Genomic DNA, 16882 nt, shown 5'->3' on the forward strand with positions numbered 1-16882 from the left:
AAATGTTATTACTCTTCCATTGAACTCCTTACGGCTCTCCTTGTTGATTTTGCGTCTTGCTCTCCACCACCGTGCTTGGATATTGGAAGACTCAATCGAATCAAAATTTCAAAGAGCAAAGTGAAAGTAGCAGCGTAAGGTGAATATTGTTGAAACCTGAGTAAGCAAATACACCATGAATCACCATGTGTGCATGTTAAATGAACCTGCATTTGAATTATAATGTTGTGAATAAACAACCAAAGATAATTGATGAAAAGGAGTAGTAGGAAGAAATCAGCCATGTAATCCTAGGATAGGAACCATGTAGCATGTGTACCCCTAAGCTGAAACCACCAACATTTTCCACTCACAAAAATACCAAAGCCATATCACATATTTTTAATAAGATCGAGTGGAAGCTTTCATACAGCTACCATGAAGCCCATATGGTACCAAACAAGCACAAGGACACAACACCTTAACCTTCAAGTCTTCAACCCTTATAATAGACCCACAACCTCACATACCAAACCTCACTCATTTCAAACCAGGGTAGGAAGGACAGATTGCCTCCAAAACACCTGCACCTTGCCTCTTGGCACAATGCTCACCACAGCACACAGTAGGCAGCACCATGCATTTGAGAAGAGCCCTGGCCACATGAAGAACATAGACCGGAAGCTGCAGCAGGCCATGAGCCATGCAGCAGGAAGCAAGTACATGCAGAGGATCTACCCTCTAGGCAGCATCCATAGGAGCAGCTCCAACCTCACATTGTCGTCCCTCTCCCTGTCACAGAACTCCAATGACTCCTCACTCAGCAGCTCGAACTCCAGCTGGGAGCCGAAGGTGCCTCTTCTCTATGGCGGCACGTTTAGCCCCTGGGGCGATGTGTTCGTGTCTCTGGAGAGGAGGAGGGAAGATGACAAGACTAGTGACCATGATGCTGAAGGGGAGGAGGAGTTTGATTGCAGTGAGCCAGGGAGCTTGCATAGGTGCAGTTGGATCACCAAGAACAGTGGTAAGAAATGCTTATTGGTTGCTAATCTTTTATGCTTATCTTCATGTATTTGTTTCACATGCATAAGCGTGATGTTTCTTCTGGTTGGACAGCTTCAAATAAGAAACTATCATCTCATCCTATTTAACAGCGGTAGGCAGTAAAAAATCAAACAGATGCCGCCTGATGAGAACATCGATTTCTTTGTACAGGACAAACATATATGGCAAAGAAAGATTAATTATTACTTTTTCACCAACTTATGACTACAAAAAGGTTGGACATAAAATTATCCATAACAAAAAAAGTGTAGATAGACAATCGGACAGCCTTGTCCTTTCAGAAGTGGCTAAGTCGGCGTCATTGACTAATGATACTCTGATTTGACTAAGTTTAATTGGTCACTTGCTGGTGACTTGGAGAATATTATTCAGTTTACAAATTCATCAGAAAGGGACTTCTCCCCAGTTCGGTGTAGTTTGTTGAGAAAAATAGATTAACCAGGGATAAAAAAGCAAGAGTAAGTAAAAAAACCTGACTGACTGAAATTAAACCATTTTGCAGATGAGGCATACGTTCAGTTCCACGACGAATGCTGGGGCGTCCCTGTGTACAACGACAAGTATTTACCGCCACATCCCTTCTTGTTTTTTACTTGTTACATTTACCATTTCTTTCTGCACTTTCAAATTTCAAAACTTCATCTTGGTTATGTCTTTGGTGATTTGCAGCCGTCTCTTCGAGCTGCTGGCGCTGTCAGGGATGCTCATAGACCACAACTGGACGGAGATACTCAAGAGGAGAGACATGTACAGGTGATTCTCTGAACATTCGTGTTCTCAGTTTGCAGTGATTTCTTCAGGCCAATTTTATCTAGATGGAATGCTATAATGGCCGTGGCCGGTTCAGGAATGTGTTCGCGGACTTCGACCCAAGCGCGGTGGCGAAGATGGATGAGAACGACATCACCGAGATAAGCGGCGACAAGGAGCTCAAGCTGGCGGAGTGCAGGGTTCGGTGCATCGTGGAGAACGCCAAGTGCATTCAGAAGGCGAGCCCATAGTCTCCATGAACTGTTCAACTTACCTCGACTCATGAAGACGAATTGCTGAAGAAAAAAAAATGGCAAATCCTTTTTCTTTCTAAAGGACCAAAAAATTGCTTCTAAAACGAAACCAAGAACGATGGGACATGATGAATCTGCAGCATAAATGAAACTAACTCGCACTGGAAAAACGCTAACTTTTATCGAGCGTTTAGGATTTTGGGTGAAGATTCTAACAAATACGTGCGTGCAGGTGGCCAAGAAGTTTGGGTCGTTCAGCGGGTACATGTGGGGGCACGTGAACCACCGGCCGGTGGTGGGCAAGTACAAGCACCACAAGTACATCCCGTTCCGGACGCCCAAGTCGGAGGCGGTGAGCAAGGACCTAGTCCGGCGAGGGTTCCGCCTCGTCGGCCCCGTCATCGTCTACTCCTTCATGCAGGCCTCCGGCATGGTCATCGACCACCTCGTCGACTGCTTCCGGTTCCCGGAGTGCGTCCGCCTCGCCGAGCGCTCCTGGGGCATCACCAACGTTGCCGCCTAGCCGGTCGCGCGCCCGATGCCGCCGGCCGGTCGATGACTTGGTTGCTCGGCGTTGCGTTGCAATTTTTCTTTTCAACACCTTTTTGGGTCACGTTTTTTCCTTCTCTGTTTGGATTTGGTCATGCTTGAAGCCTTGAATTGTGCAACGTGTGCTGTAGAGAGTAATACTACTAAGTTATGGTGCAGTGGTCTTTTTTTCTCCCCACTTGGAAGGAGGCAGTAACAGTAGTGTAACTTAAAAGATATATTGTAAGAAACTCCTTTTGTTTGGGGCCTAATGAAGGTTTTTTATGAGAACAGAACACACAATTCCTAGGCCCAGTGAATCAACAACAACGACGACGACAACAAAAGAACAGAAAGAGACATAAACGCAGAACAAAAATGGCACCTACAGAAACCTGAGGGTGTTGTGAAGGCAATGCCGTGCAAAGAAATTAGGGGTGGACGACTGAGTAATACAGCTCAGAAAATACAATAACAGTGCGGAGTGCAAATGGAAGGAAACATCATTGCTAATCAAACATAAGACGATAGATTTGTATGTCTGCTGCTTCTCAAACTGCAGAAGAACACAGCATTGTCGAAAAAGGTTACAGGTGCTGCAATTGCAGCACAGCAAAAACACAACGTAATAAATGAAATTCTTCTGAGGTCAGAAGCAGCAACAAAGCCTTTAGTCCCAAGTTGGGCTAGGCGAGATTCTTCTAAGGTCATGTAGAAAAAACAAACGCACAGAAACATACCGGTGCAATACTTCGATATTTTCAGAAGAAAGCTCGTCATTATTCTTCAGTCACTGACTCAGTGCCTGCTCAACCCACAGAAAATAAAGCAAGACAAATAGACGAGATATATGCATGTACATAGTACTATCAAAATGTTTTCTCGTGATAACTTTGTCCACAATGTTTACAATGGCAATAACCGAGCACAAGGAATTCCATCGCACTCCCTCATAAACAACCCATCTGATGCCCAATATCACCGGACATAATACAGAAATAACAACACACCACCCATGTGTTAAACCTATGCACAGACGCAACAGTATTATGCTGCAAAACACATATCTGAGACGGTCTTATTCTCATTACGCCTACCAGTAGTCCAATACGGGACGACCGCAGCTGCTACCATGGCAGAACACACCAGCTGATGTGTACCCCAGGTTTGGCCTACGTTCCCTTTGAAGCATACCCATCCTGTTCTTAAAACTGGCATGAAGTGCCCAGCCTCTGCGTGACCCATGGGCCGCGGGCTGCAGTTTGCTTCCTGTCATGGAACATGATTGGGAGCAACTCTTGGAACTTTTCAAGGAATGCACTCCATTCATTGGCACTCAAGTCTGACAGCTTCACAAAACTTGAGCTGGGAGGGAGCATCTCATTGGCGCTCCGACCTCCAGACTGATAATCACTATGATAGCCACTATAACTATAGTCAGTTTTAGTACTCACCCTGTTCATTGGAATACCACTGTGGCATTTGCTGCTTCCACTGAAGCAAAGCCCCTTAAGAGAGACTGACAATTTGGAGGCAGAAGGAGTCCATTTAGGAACTGGACTGGTGCAAGTGCTTGCATCCTCCTGGCTCACCTCATTCTTGTCTTCCTCATCTTCATCCTCGTTTTCATTGCCCTCAGCTAATTTTGACAGTGCGTTCCTGCAATTTACCACCATAGACCCAAACTTGTCGAAAAGTGATGTTTCAAATGTAGCTGAATCATCTTCAGAGTCAAGATCGAACTGGGTGAACTCTACATCATAATCTTCTTCTTCAAAGTCACATTCTGGAAGAATCAATCCTCTTTCCTCAACCCAACTCCTTGCTTCCATGCACAGAACCTCGAGTTCACTTGGCTCCTCTTCTTTCCCAGTGAACTGTCTGCTCATCATCTTCCCTATCTCGGACAAGCAGAGGCCATAAGCTGCAGCCTCCTTGAGAAATATTGTCGAGAGGACCAGCACCCTAAGACTTGCCTCATGGATCATAGGCAGCTCTATGCGAAGCATTTCAGCATCCTTTACAGGGTCCAGATTTGCAATGTACTCAAGTTCTTCCTCGGAGAAAGGAATAGATGCCTGTGGCCAGTGAATCCACTCAAAGTAAGGGTCTTCCAGACTTTCTGGAAGACAGAGGCCATGATCAATAGGAATGAGCTCTGTCTGTGCTTCAAATTTGCCAGCTCCAGTATTGAGCTTCCTGACCAGAAGATTTCCAGCATGCCTGTCCGTGTTGAAGATTCTAATATCAAGTATGCCAATCCTGTGAACGGCAGAGACAGGAAAGCAAGATGTTCCGTGATCACTAGCGTCATAGTCATGTGGGATGAACTGCTGCAATGAGGCAATCTTGTTACGCGCCTCCGATCTGTTCTTGCTGGCCTTATTTTTGCACTCAATACCATTCACATGGAACACACTGTGTATGATTTTTATCAACATAGTAGGAGGGACATTTGCAAAATTCTTGTGGTCAAGTAGGTATGCAGCGACCTCTCGGAACCCTGTCTCACCAACACGTACTGATCTTTTAAGGCCTGGCTGCCCAAGAGACTTCCCCACAAAACCTTTAGGATTATTTGGAGCAAAAGGTTCCTCATCAGTTGGCTTAACAATTGCAACGCATTGACCCCACGTGTCCATGAAGTAGTAAGCACCACCCATCCCACCACTAACAGCTATTGGGTCAACACCATTTCTAATTCCCTCAATAATATCCTTAACCAACTGCTTCATTGTAGTAGAAGGGATCGAGCACCCCAAAATTTCAATAACGTTACTCTGATCATGCTGCTCAACTTCCTTTCCTTTGGGAGAGAGGCAAGGTGTGGAGCAGCTTCTATGCATATGATTCCTGGTGAGAAGCAATGGTGAGTCATTCCGAATACAGCTGAGATCATTGTTTAAAACTTGATCACCGAATGTCAGTGAGCTCCCTTCGGTGGGTACATTAAGGGCTATCTGCAGCTTCTTTTTTATGGTGTGTGCATTTTCTCCTGGCTCTAGTTCAATGCCCAGGACAGAACCATTCTCAGTTTGGACAAACACACGTTTACAACTAAGTGATCTTCCCTCAGTTATTTTCTTCGAGGGGTAATCACTGCCCAGGCTGTGATCCAGGACTGCAACAGCCATCTGTGTCTGAACAGGATTATCAAAGTTCTGAGGCATAGATTGATATAGGAAACTGTCACTACCTCCTCTCTTGTGCCCTGGCAAGCACTACTTGAGCTGGTAACAAGAGGGAGAGTAAACCAAGTTTTCCAAGTTATAGCCGTTGTTAGCTAACTTTTCAACTGATGGCTTAGCCTGTCCAAGGGTACACATTAAGATGCTACGGCATCTGATACTGAGTTGCTAAACAATTAACTGGCATAGATCCTGTGAAGGAGAGATAAAAAAACAAAGACTTAGTATATTGCATAGTTCACAATTACTTCAGCACTTAGATGTGAATAAAAAATGAATAAGCAAAAATCACAGGATGAATCAATTTAGGGGAAAAAATAACAAGAGTGTGCTCATGTGCTGAAACAAGGTCATAACACAGTCACACGACAGTAAATCTAACCCCAGCTGAAGGAGTCAAAGATTCTTTCTTCAGACTTTAACATCCTCGTATTATTGCTAATGCTATACCAAGGTAAAAGAAAGGACAACTAAATTAGTATTTTTTTTTCATTTCATCCATATAGAAGGTTTAGGCAAAACATTCAATTGTACTCTACTTAACGAAATGCGTGCAAATCTTTTGCATGCTCTAGCAAAAAAAGACATTTAATTGTACACAATTCAAATCCAGTGCCCTCAATTTTCTTACTTTAAGCATGAGGATCTAGAATTCTAGATTGAGTATGTCTAGTCTAACCCAATGTGGAAAAACTATATGGGTGCGTGCCACCGGTGTATTTGTATCCTTAAGCAGAATCGCAACACAAGTATGTCAGTGGAGTTTTATGGTCTGAACAAAATGTGGCATTTTGCAGCTTGCATCAATTTCTTCGCACAATGCCACTGCTCAACAAATCCTGCTCGTTTATTCTGAAATGCCCCAGAAAAACTCCCAGGAAATGCTAAGATTCCCCCTATCCATCCCGCAATCCACCCATCCACACGGATCGGAGGCTCGGAGCAGCAGCACACGAGGGGGGGATCGAAACTCACCGGCAACTCCGCCAAAAAAAGAAAACAAAACAAAAAGAAACTCACCGGCAGGCCGGGCCACGCGGCCGTGCGGGGGGTGGCAGCGAAGGAGGATCAGCTTCTTCCGGCGGACCGGGGGAGGAGATCCAACTGCCGAGGCGTCGCCGCCGTCCGCCGACCCGACGGTCGCGATTGGCCGCGACGCGGCGCGGCGCTGTCCCCAGCTATAGGCTTAACTCGCCCTCGACCCAAGGGACGGGTTAAACTAATAACCGTGGTTAAGGCGAGGTCACCACGGCCGCCCTCCTCTTATGGAACTGGCCGTCTTCTGATATAGCCGTCGCTGATCTGGGGCGCAGCCGGCGACGGGATCCTTTTAGCCATGGCTGAGAATAGGTCAGGTTCCAATGCATTTTTGGAGCTGTCTAGCTGGAAGATTTTTCTTTAGTAAAAGCTCGTCTGGAAGATCATCCTGCCGGTGCCTTGATCAAACTGTTTTTGGAGCATGCATGTTTGCGATCAGTGAATCTTGTGACCTAATCTTGAAGGAAATTTGAGCCTATAACTGCAACAAAATAACAGATTTTTCTGGCATTTTACGCCGAAAGGCACACGAACACGACGAGCCGGCCGGCCGCGCGAGCCTGTGCCACCAGATTTACAACTACGCCGCCCGCGACCACCGAGATTCACCATCCGCGCGGGAAACAGGAAAGCGCTGTTCGAGCAGAACAAAATAGCAAGCGAAAGCACTGACGAGTAACGCGCGGGCCGTCAACAAAATAATTTCGGTCGAAAAGCCTCTGGGACCAAGCCGTTTTTGAACTAGCTAGTTCGTCGCTGCGCTAAGCTAGCAAGAACCGGTCCTTCTGCAGTCATGCACAGAAGATATGCGTGGCAAATCCTGAAAGATGAGCAAATTTAGTGTTACATACTGAAATCTCCCTAAACTGCACAGGCTTAATTGGCCGGTTTAGGATTAGGATAAAATAAGTCTGACAAATACAGCTGAAAAACTTGGAACAACTGATCGAGCAGAGATGCTAAAGTTGTTGGGATAAGCCAAGTTTTTGGGATACAGCCAGTGGCAGAGCCAGGACTGGCTGGAAGGGGGGCTGATCTCCTTCTTCCTCCTCCAGCACCCCCTCCCTTCTTCCTCTCCCTCATTTTCTCTCATTTTTTGCTACTGTTTCTTATGGTGCAGCAGCGTGTAGGGGCTTGAGCTCCGTCAGCCCCCGGTGGATCGGCCACTGGATACAGCTGAAAAACTTGAACAACTGAAAAACGGCAAGACAGGCGATCGATGCCGGAGCCGTCCCATCCGGCTGTTTGAATAATTCCTGAGCGCATTGTCTATTTTTAGTTAGCATGTTGATTAAGTTAGTGGGGCACTGGCCAGCGCATGTCCGTGGCTGGCGCGCACGGGGCGCGCAGCCTCTGCGGCACGTCCCAGGGCGCTGGGATGGCAGTGTTCGAGCACGAACGTGCCGTGAATCTCTCGGCCAACAATGGGCCATGTAATCTCGCATGTAATTCTCTTTATATTTGAGTTCAATCAAACGAAAAACGCTGCCGCTTTGCAGCACCAAAACACCAGAATCCACTTTGTGTTCGCGTGAGTTTTTTTGTCTCCGGCTCGCCGCCGTTTGCCAGTGATCGACTCCGGCTCACCGGCGCTTTCTCGCCGGCGGTCCTCTGTCAATTGGTATCAGAGCCGAGGTACGCCGTCGCCATGTCCGAGTCTCCCAGGCGATCCCCCAGGAGAACGCTCCAAGGTGATGGCTCCGGCGAGAAAAAGACCCCTCCCACATCGCGCACTCCCTCGCCACGCCGTCGCCGCCGCTCTCACTCCCGACGATCGCGCACCCGGGACGCCAGGCCGCGCATCATCAAGCGAGTCATCGAGAAGGCATCCGCGAACGTCGCGTGGCCGATGCTCACCCGAACCAACTACCCTGAGTGGGCGTTGGTGATGAAGGTGAACTTCCAGACGCTCGGGGTCTGGGACGTCGTCCGCCACGGCGTCGGGGAGGATCGCGGCGACGGAGAGGATCACGACGACAGGCAGGCGTTGGCCGGTCTCCTGCGCTCGGTGCCCTCTGAGCTCTGGAGCACACTCGCCAGCAAAGACACGGTGAAGGAGGCGTGGGACGCGGTCAAGAACATGCGGATCGGCGATGAGCGCGCGCGTGACGCCAGCGCGCAGCAGCTTCGCCGGGACTTCAACAACATCTTCTTCAAGGAAGGGGAGTTCGTCGGCGAGTTCGGCGTCCGCATCACCACGCTCGCCAACAATCTTCGCTCCCTCGGCGACCACATCACCGACGCTGAGGTAGTGAAGAAGCTGCTGCAGGTGGTCCCTGAGAAGCTCAACCAGGCCGTCGTCTCCATCGAGATGTTCCTTGACCTGAACACCGTCGCGGTCGAGGAGGTGATCGGGCGGCTGCGCGTCTTCGAGCAGCGCACCAAGCTGAAGCAGATCACAGACGCTATGGGGCGCCTGATGCTCTGCGAGGAGGACTGGGAGGCTCGCCGCAAAGCTCGCCGTGAGCAGGAGAACTACGGCGACAACGCGGGCTCCAGCAACCGCGGGAAGCGCCGAGGGCGCGGACGCGGGCACGGTGGCGCGAACTCCTCCTCGCGCGACAACCGTGAAGGCCAGAACGCCGGGGTGGGGAAGCCGCCCCCCAGCGATCGCTGCAAAAACTGCGGCAAGGTTGGCCACTGGGCCAAGGACTGCCGCGGGAAGAAGAAGGACGCGACCCACGTTGCTCAGGCCGAAGAAGAGGAGGGTGCACTGATGTTCGTCGCGGCGGAATCTGAGGTAATCGCGCCGCCCAAGTATCCCTCACTTCCACAATCAGCGCCGCTCGCCACCGATCTGCAGTCCCGGGTTCACCTCGACGAGCGCAAGGTTCTCCTCCACCTCAATGATGAGGAGGAGAGGGAAGCAGCGGGGCCACAACACTGGGTGCTCGACACCGGCGCGACGAATCACATGACGGGGTCGCGCGAAGTCCTCGCCGAGCTAAACACCGGCGTCTCTGGAACTGTCAAGTTCGGAGATGGATCGGTGGTCGCCATCGAAGGGAAGGGGATCGTCCTCTTCGCCTGCAAGTCCAATGAACATCGTCGCCTTGATGGGGTCTACTACATTCCGCGCCTCACCACGAACATCGTCAGCGTCGACCAGATGGACGAGAGTGGGTTCAAGGTCGACATCGAGTCCGGCATCCTGCGCCTCTACGACCAGCGTCGACAGCTCCTCGCCAAGGTCCGGCGCTCACCGAGCCGGCTCTACTACCTCGACATGAACATCACCGCCCCGGTGTGCCTGACCGCGCGCGTCGGCGACGTCGCCTGGCGATGGCACGAGCGGTTCGGGCACCTCAACTTCCAGTCGCTGCGCAAGCTGGAACGCGAGGGCCTTGTGAAGGGGCTGCCCATGATCGACCACGTCGAGCAAGTGTGCGAGGACTGCGTCTTGGCCAAACAGAAACGCACGGTGTTTCCCCAGGCGGCCAAGTACAGAGCTCAGGAGGAGCTCGAGCTGGTCCACGGAGACCTCTGCGGCCCCATCTCGCCATCGACCCCGGCTGGGAACAGCTACTTCCTGCTCCTGGTCGACGACATGAGCCGCTTCATGTGGCTCACTCTTCTGCGCACGAAGGCAGACGCACCGGCGGCGATCATCGCGTTCCAGGCCCGCGTCGAGCGTGAATCCGGCAAGAAGCTGAAGGTGCTCCGCACTGATCATGGCGGTGAGTTCACTTCAGTGCAATTTGAAGAGTACTGTGCAGGAGAGGGGATCGAGAGACACTTCTCGGCGCCATACTCGCCACAACAAAACGGCGTTGTGGAGCGCCGGAACCAGATGATCGTGGGGACGGCGAGAAGCATCCTGCACGCACGGGGCATGCCCGGACGCTTCTGGGGTGAGGCGGTGAACACAGCCGTGTTTCTCCTCAACTGGGCGCCGACAAGCGCGCTCGATGGCATGACACCGTACCAGGCGTGGTACGGGAAGAAGCCGCCCGTGCACTTCTTCAAGGTGTTCGGGTGCGTCGCCTACATCAAGCGCCTCCGTCCGCACCTCACCAAGCTCGACGATCGCGGGCAGAAGACGGTCTTCATCGGCTATGAAGCGGGGTCGAAGGCGTATCGCTTCCACGATCCCATCGCGGATCGCGTCTACATCTCTCGCGACGCCGTGTTCGACGAGGACGCGCGCTGGGACTGGGGAAGGTCCCCAGTTGACGCCAACCAGGAGCCGTTCACCGTCGAGTACGAGATCTGGCGCCGACCTGCTACAACTTCGTCCCCGAGCACGACGTCGCCATGCATGCGTCGCCACCGCTGCAGCCTGCGTCTCCACCATCTCCAACCACTCCGATCGCCTCCGAGGGGATTCCGATCGAGTTCGCGACGCCGCCCAGCGTCGATGATGCCCTCGACGCTGATGATGATGAAGAGGAGGAGCACCGGTACCGGACGCTGGACAACATCCTCGGCTCGGATGCAGTGCTCGGGCTGGCGCACCGCGACGTCGTCCAGGCTGAGCTGCACGCCGTCAGCGCGGAGGAGCCCAAATCGTTGAAGGAGGCTCGTGACGATCCTCACTGGACGAAAGGGATGGAGGAGGAGATGCAATCAATCCGCGACAATGACACCTGGACGCTGGAGGAGCTCCCTCGCGGACATCGTGCCATCGGCCTAAAGTGGGTGTATAAGGTCAAGCGCGACGAGAACGGGGCCATCGTCAAACACAAAGCCCGTCTCATCGCCAAGGGCTACGTTCAACGTCCCGGCATCGACTTTGAGGAGGTGTTCGCTCCCGTCGCGCGCCTAGAGTCGGTGCGGCTGCCCCTCGCCGTTGCAGCGCACTTCGACTGGTCCGTCCACCACATGGATGTCAAATCGGCGTTCCTCAACGGAGATCTCCAGGAGGAGGTCTATGTTCAGCAGCCGCCCGGGTTCATCGACGACAAGAACAAGCACAAGGTGCTTCGACTCCACAAGGCGATGTACGGTCTTCGTCAAGCTCCGCGAGCGTGGAACCACAAGCTCGATGCGTCCCTAATGGCGCTCGGGTTTTGTCGCTGCCTCACCGAGCACGGGATGTACACCCGGGGAGAAGGAGAAGGACGCCTGATCGTGGGAGTGTATGTCGACGACCTAATCATAACTGGTGGTGATGCAGGTGTCGTGACCAAATTCAAGGCACAGATGAGGAGCACGTTCCGCATGAGCGATCTCGGGGCGCTTTCCTACTACCTCGGGCTAGAGGTCACGTAGGGGGCTAAGGGGATCACGCTAAAGCAGGGCGCCTACACCGCCAAGATACTGGAGAAGGCGGGGATGCTCGGCTGCAATCCCTGTGCCACTCCCATGGAGATAAAGCTGAAGCTGCTCAAGGAGGGCACAACGCCGAGCGTGGACGCCACTGAGTATCGCAGCATCGTCGGCAGCCTCAGGTATCTTTGCAACTCACGGCCTGATCTGGCGTTCGCCGTCGGGTACCTGAGTCGCTTCATGGAGGTGCCGCGTCAAGAGCACATGGCGGCGGTCAAGCGGGTCCTCCGCTATGTGGCTGGCACGATGCATATGGGAGTGCACTACTACTATGGAGGGAAGAAGGAGATCGCACCTCGGCTGTTGGGCTACTCCGACAGCGACCTCGCTGGAGATGTCAACGATCGGAAGAGCACCAGCGGCCTCGTCTTCTTCCTCGCCAACGGTCCGATTGCCTGGCAATCGGCCAAACAGAAGGTGGTCGCGTTGTCCTCCTGCGAGGCGGAGTACATCGCGGCCGCGGGAGCTGCGTGTCAGGGCATCTGGCTAGCTCGCCTGCTAGCGGAACTGATCGGAGGAGAAGCCCTGGCGCCCAAGCTCATGGTGGATAACAAATCCGCCCTCGCGCTGATGAAGAATCATGTGCATCACGACCGGAGCAAGCACATTGATGTAAAGTTTCATTTCATCCGGGAGTGCTGTGACAGGAAGCTGATCGACGTCGAGTTCGTTGGCACAGAGTTGCAGCTGGGCGACGTCCTCACCAAGGCGCTCGGCCGCGTCCGCTTCCAGGAGCTCCGTCACAAGATCGGCATGAAGAATCTAGTGTGAGTGCTCTAGGACTTAGGAGGAGATTGTTTGAATAATTCCTGAGCGCATTGTCTATTTTTAGTTAGCATGTTGATTAAGTGAGTGGGGCACTGGCCAGCGCATGTCCGCGGCTGGCGCGCAGCCTCTGCGGCACGTCCCAGGGCGCTGGGATGGCAGTGTTCGAGCACGAACGTGCCGTGAATCTCTCGGCCAACAATGGCCATGTAATCTCGCATGTAATTCTCTTTATATTTGAGTTCAATCAAACGAAAAACGCTGCCGCTTTGCAGCACCAAAACACCAGAATCCACTTTGTGTTGGCGTGAGTTTTTTTGTCTCCGGCTCGCCGCCGTTTGCCAGCGATCGACTCCGGCTCACCGGCGCTTTCTCGCCGGCGGTCCTCTGTCACCGGCCACCTACCCGGAAGAGGTGAAAGAGGCTCCTCTCAGCTCATGTCAAGTTTGGCAGGAGCAGTTAGCTAGCCAACACTGGAGAAGGCATCGGTCATTTCGACACCAAAGGGACCGACCGCGTCTTGATGCCACGAGCTTGGAAGAAACTACGGTACACACGGCAAGATGAACAGCACAAATAAGAATGGATGTAAGCATCAGGGGATTCCTTGAATCTTATCTCAAATGCACTACGCCGATTTGCATTGCATGCATGGTGCGGTGCTAGGATGAGTGGTAAGTCTGCTGGTGCAAAATTGGCAAAAAGGTGAGAGTGGTTTGATCCTTCTCGAGTTGCATGCGTTCCTTTCTGTTCTGCATCTTCAATTGCCTCTCCTGCCGCACTGGGCGCGTACTATCATTGTGTGCCTGCGTCATGAGAATATAAGATGAGGAACGGATAACAGAGCAAGAGAGACGAGAAGATCAACTTGGGACGACGATGGCGTATTTGCAGCCCCTTACAAAATTGCACAGCGTAATCTTTGGTTTCCTGAAGTTTGTTTGGGCATTTTCATTTAGCCCAAGTCCAGAGTCGTATCCTAGTTGGGCTCGGATGGGCCATCGTATGTAGTATGTACACCTTCAACCCCTATTCCCTTCAAATCAACAGCTCCATTTCATTGGCCCATCACATCAGAAAATCCAGAGATAAACACTGGAGAAGCACATCGACGATCCAATTTCCTCCAAGTTTACAAGAGACCATTTTCACATTTCTGTGCACTCTTCCTTTGATCTTTGAAACCCCAATCATGTGCTCGCGTATGTCACGGTGTGCGAGTGTTTTGTGGGCCTGGAGAAGAGGAACCATGGCTGGCAGCCTCGCCTTGCATCGGGATAAGGTGAAGCAATTTATAGATTTATTTTAGTTTAATTTAATCAACTAACTAATTATTTAATTAGATTAAAATAATTAATTAGTTAGTTAAGTTATACTGTATGGATCTACGCCCATCCTTAGCATTGGCAGGCCCGGCCCGGGGGTCGAGCGGGGCGGTCACCCCGAGCCCCCAAAATTCAGAGGCTCTCTCTATATATATATATACTGTGTATATCCGGGCTTCTTTGTCATGGCAAATCAGGTCCAATCACTCTCCGTCAGTCCGTCGTCTGGGCCAACCGGCCAACCCAGCATGCCGACCATTGCCCGGTGTCTCATGAGTCATGATGACTCAAGCCTGCAAAACGGCAGGTCCAAACCAAACCACAATGCAAAGGAAACAAACACGAGCGAAACAACCCCATCGAATCCAACCGAAAACTGAGTTTTTTAATTAAAAATAATACTATTTTATTGAAAAATTAAAAAAATAATAGTTAAATTAAAAAAAATACAAGAATAGGTATCTATCGAATACCGACAGCTTACGTGGCACGGATCTGAGGATCTACCGGTATACGAAATACTGACAGGTCATAGATCTAGCTAAACAGGGTATACATAGTTTTTACGTGGAAAGTAGTTGTCTGTCAGCATTCTGAATGCCGACAGGTGACGTATTATAGCCTATCGGCATTCGAAATGTCGACAGGTGATGTATTATAGCCTATTGACATGCGAAATACCGACATGTGTCACATTAGGCCTGTCAGTATTTCGCGTGCCGACAGACTTTTATATATGCCACAGCTGACGATTTCTCTCTCATGCGTGATCGTATACAGTGGGCGGCGACGAGCGGCAGCGCGACTGGCCGGTGGGCGGCTTCGGACGGCAAGCAAAGGGGCGCCAGTTTTTTTTAAAATAGTTAGAATTAGATAGAAATTTAGAGTAGTTAGGAAGTAGATGTAGTTAGAAAAATATAAAAAAATTAGGAGTAGGTGGAAAAACCATAGGTGATTTAGGAAAAATAGTAGAAAATAGTTAGAAATTAGGAATAGCTAGAAAATTTAGAAAATTAGTTAGAAAAATTAGGAGTACTTACGAAAACCGTAGAAAAATAGTTAGAGAATATTAGAGAAATGTCGAGTAGAGTAGATAATTTAGAAAAATAAGGATATGAAATATATAATAGAGTAGGTATGGTTAAAAATTAGTTAAATGTAGAAAATATAGTATAGTTAGTTAAGAAATGTAGAATAGTTGGAGAACTTCAAATATTTTGGTAATATAGAGTTAAAATAGGTTATTTAACATGATTTAAAAATTGGATATTATTAGAAGTACATATTTTTCATCGATGTAGGAATTTTATATTGAATTGTTGTGGATTTTCACATAATTGTATTTAGAATAATAAGGGAAAATGTGATTCATTTAAAATTTAGAGCAGAAAATTTTAGATACATGTAGAATAGATAATGTAGCATAGAGCATACATAGTTAGGAATTTTGCAACAGTTAGACAATCTAGACAAGTTTGAAGTCGAATTGTTATGAATATGTAGTACAAATATTTCATAACTGTAGGATATTTAGAATAGAAATTGAGTAATTTTTTTGATAGCAATACATTTAGAATGGTATAGTGTGAATTGAAAGAGTATGTTAGCGGTGATATTTGATAGTTATGTAGAATACAAGTGATGAGGTTGAATATATTTTGTGGGCGTAGCTGTTGTATGTTGATTATAATTATTTAATCTGACGGAGTATAGTATGTTTGTTAAATCAGATATGTTGACTATAGTGGGGTTCATGGTTTTTTACGACCCTAGATATGTCATGATTATGACAGTGAGGTGGATCTCAGTAGCTTCCAGTATGTTGACATATAATTACATAGTCCGGGAGAGATCAACAGTCTCATGTATTATGTTGGTTGTATAATTTGCTACAACTTAGTCCGGCACATCAGCGATTGACGATGAAGGTTTTGATTCTAGACGTCGAGAAACCGGCTGGTAGTGGGAGCTCTTGGAGGTTACATGTTCTAAGCAATGGTAGCAATTTGTGTCACTGAGGTTGAGACGGGGTTTTTCTCACTATATCCTTGTAGAAGCGAGCGATATTGGGTCTACAGAAGTCGGACCTAGCATCGTAATAGTTGTTAGCGAAAATGTTGTCCGTGAGGAGGTGCAGGAGAGTGTGGTTCAAGAGGTACCCTGCAAATTAGTATACTGGTTGAGATAAAGACTGTAAGAGAAGAACGTAACGATGGGGAAGAAAATTAGGTTGCGATGTGTGCTGATTAGGGAGAGCGGGACGAGGCACTAGTGGATAAGATGGAGGCATATAACAATGAGTTCTGCACATTTTTGGACTTAGGTGCAGGTGTCTCGGAAGAATAGATGAATTTTGCTTTAAAGAAGTTGACGGTGAACAATGAACATAAGTCGGCATGAGAGTATGATTCCATCGTGGTGACCAAAGGCTAGATGTTTAATGACAAGGTCTATCTGTAGTATGCAATGAAGAGATGGTATTTCTTGGAGGCGAGGGAGTTCAAGGTGGTAATATCTAATCGTCAAACATACGACATAAAATGTTTAGCTGAAGATTGCACTTGGCGAGTTCATGGATTGTTGCCAATGTGTGATATAGTATGGTTAGCGTCTATTATCGAGCCACATACTTGCAACTTAAGCCGACCTTTGTGCGTGCATAGGAACATGAGCACTGATTATGTTGCAAATGTGATGTACTCAGAGATTATGAAGAAGACTA

General features: G+C 49.3%; 3 protein-coding genes across 3 annotated transcripts; 2 read left to right on the forward strand and 1 right to left on the reverse strand.

Moving 5' to 3' along the window:
* The first annotated feature begins 501 nt into the window (after positions 1–501).
* LOC133895423 (uncharacterized) lies at positions 502–2755 on the forward strand. Its single transcript, XM_062335729.1, has 5 exons — positions 502–1003; positions 1547–1604; positions 1714–1797; positions 1892–2033; positions 2281–2755. The coding sequence occupies exons 1-5, from the start codon at positions 586–588 to the stop codon at positions 2569–2571; spliced, it is 993 nt and encodes a 330-aa protein (XP_062191713.1). The 5' UTR covers positions 502–585; the 3' UTR covers positions 2572–2755.
* A 708-nt stretch (positions 2756–3463) lies between these two features.
* Positions 3464–7125, reverse strand: LOC133895422 (phosphatidylinositol 4-kinase gamma 5-like). The gene is made up of 2 exons (XM_062335728.1): positions 6785–7125; positions 3464–5956 (listed from the first exon to the last, which is right to left on the reverse strand). The coding sequence occupies exon 2, from the start codon at positions 5744–5746 to the stop codon at positions 3782–3784; it is 1965 nt and encodes a 654-aa protein (XP_062191712.1). The 5' UTR covers positions 5747–5956; positions 6785–7125; the 3' UTR covers positions 3464–3781.
* Positions 7126–12106: 4981 nt separating this feature from the next.
* On the forward strand, positions 12107–12841 carry LOC133895168 (secreted RxLR effector protein 161-like). The gene has a single exon (XM_062335341.1). It carries the CDS (start codon positions 12107–12109, stop codon positions 12839–12841), a length of 735 nt encoding a protein of 244 aa, XP_062191325.1.
* Positions 12842–16882: the final 4041 nt, after the last annotated feature.

This window comes from Phragmites australis, chromosome 16 (genome assembly GCF_958298935.1).
Source record: "Phragmites australis chromosome 16, lpPhrAust1.1, whole genome shotgun sequence".
Classification (NCBI taxonomy): Eukaryota; Viridiplantae; Streptophyta; class Magnoliopsida; order Poales; family Poaceae; genus Phragmites; species Phragmites australis.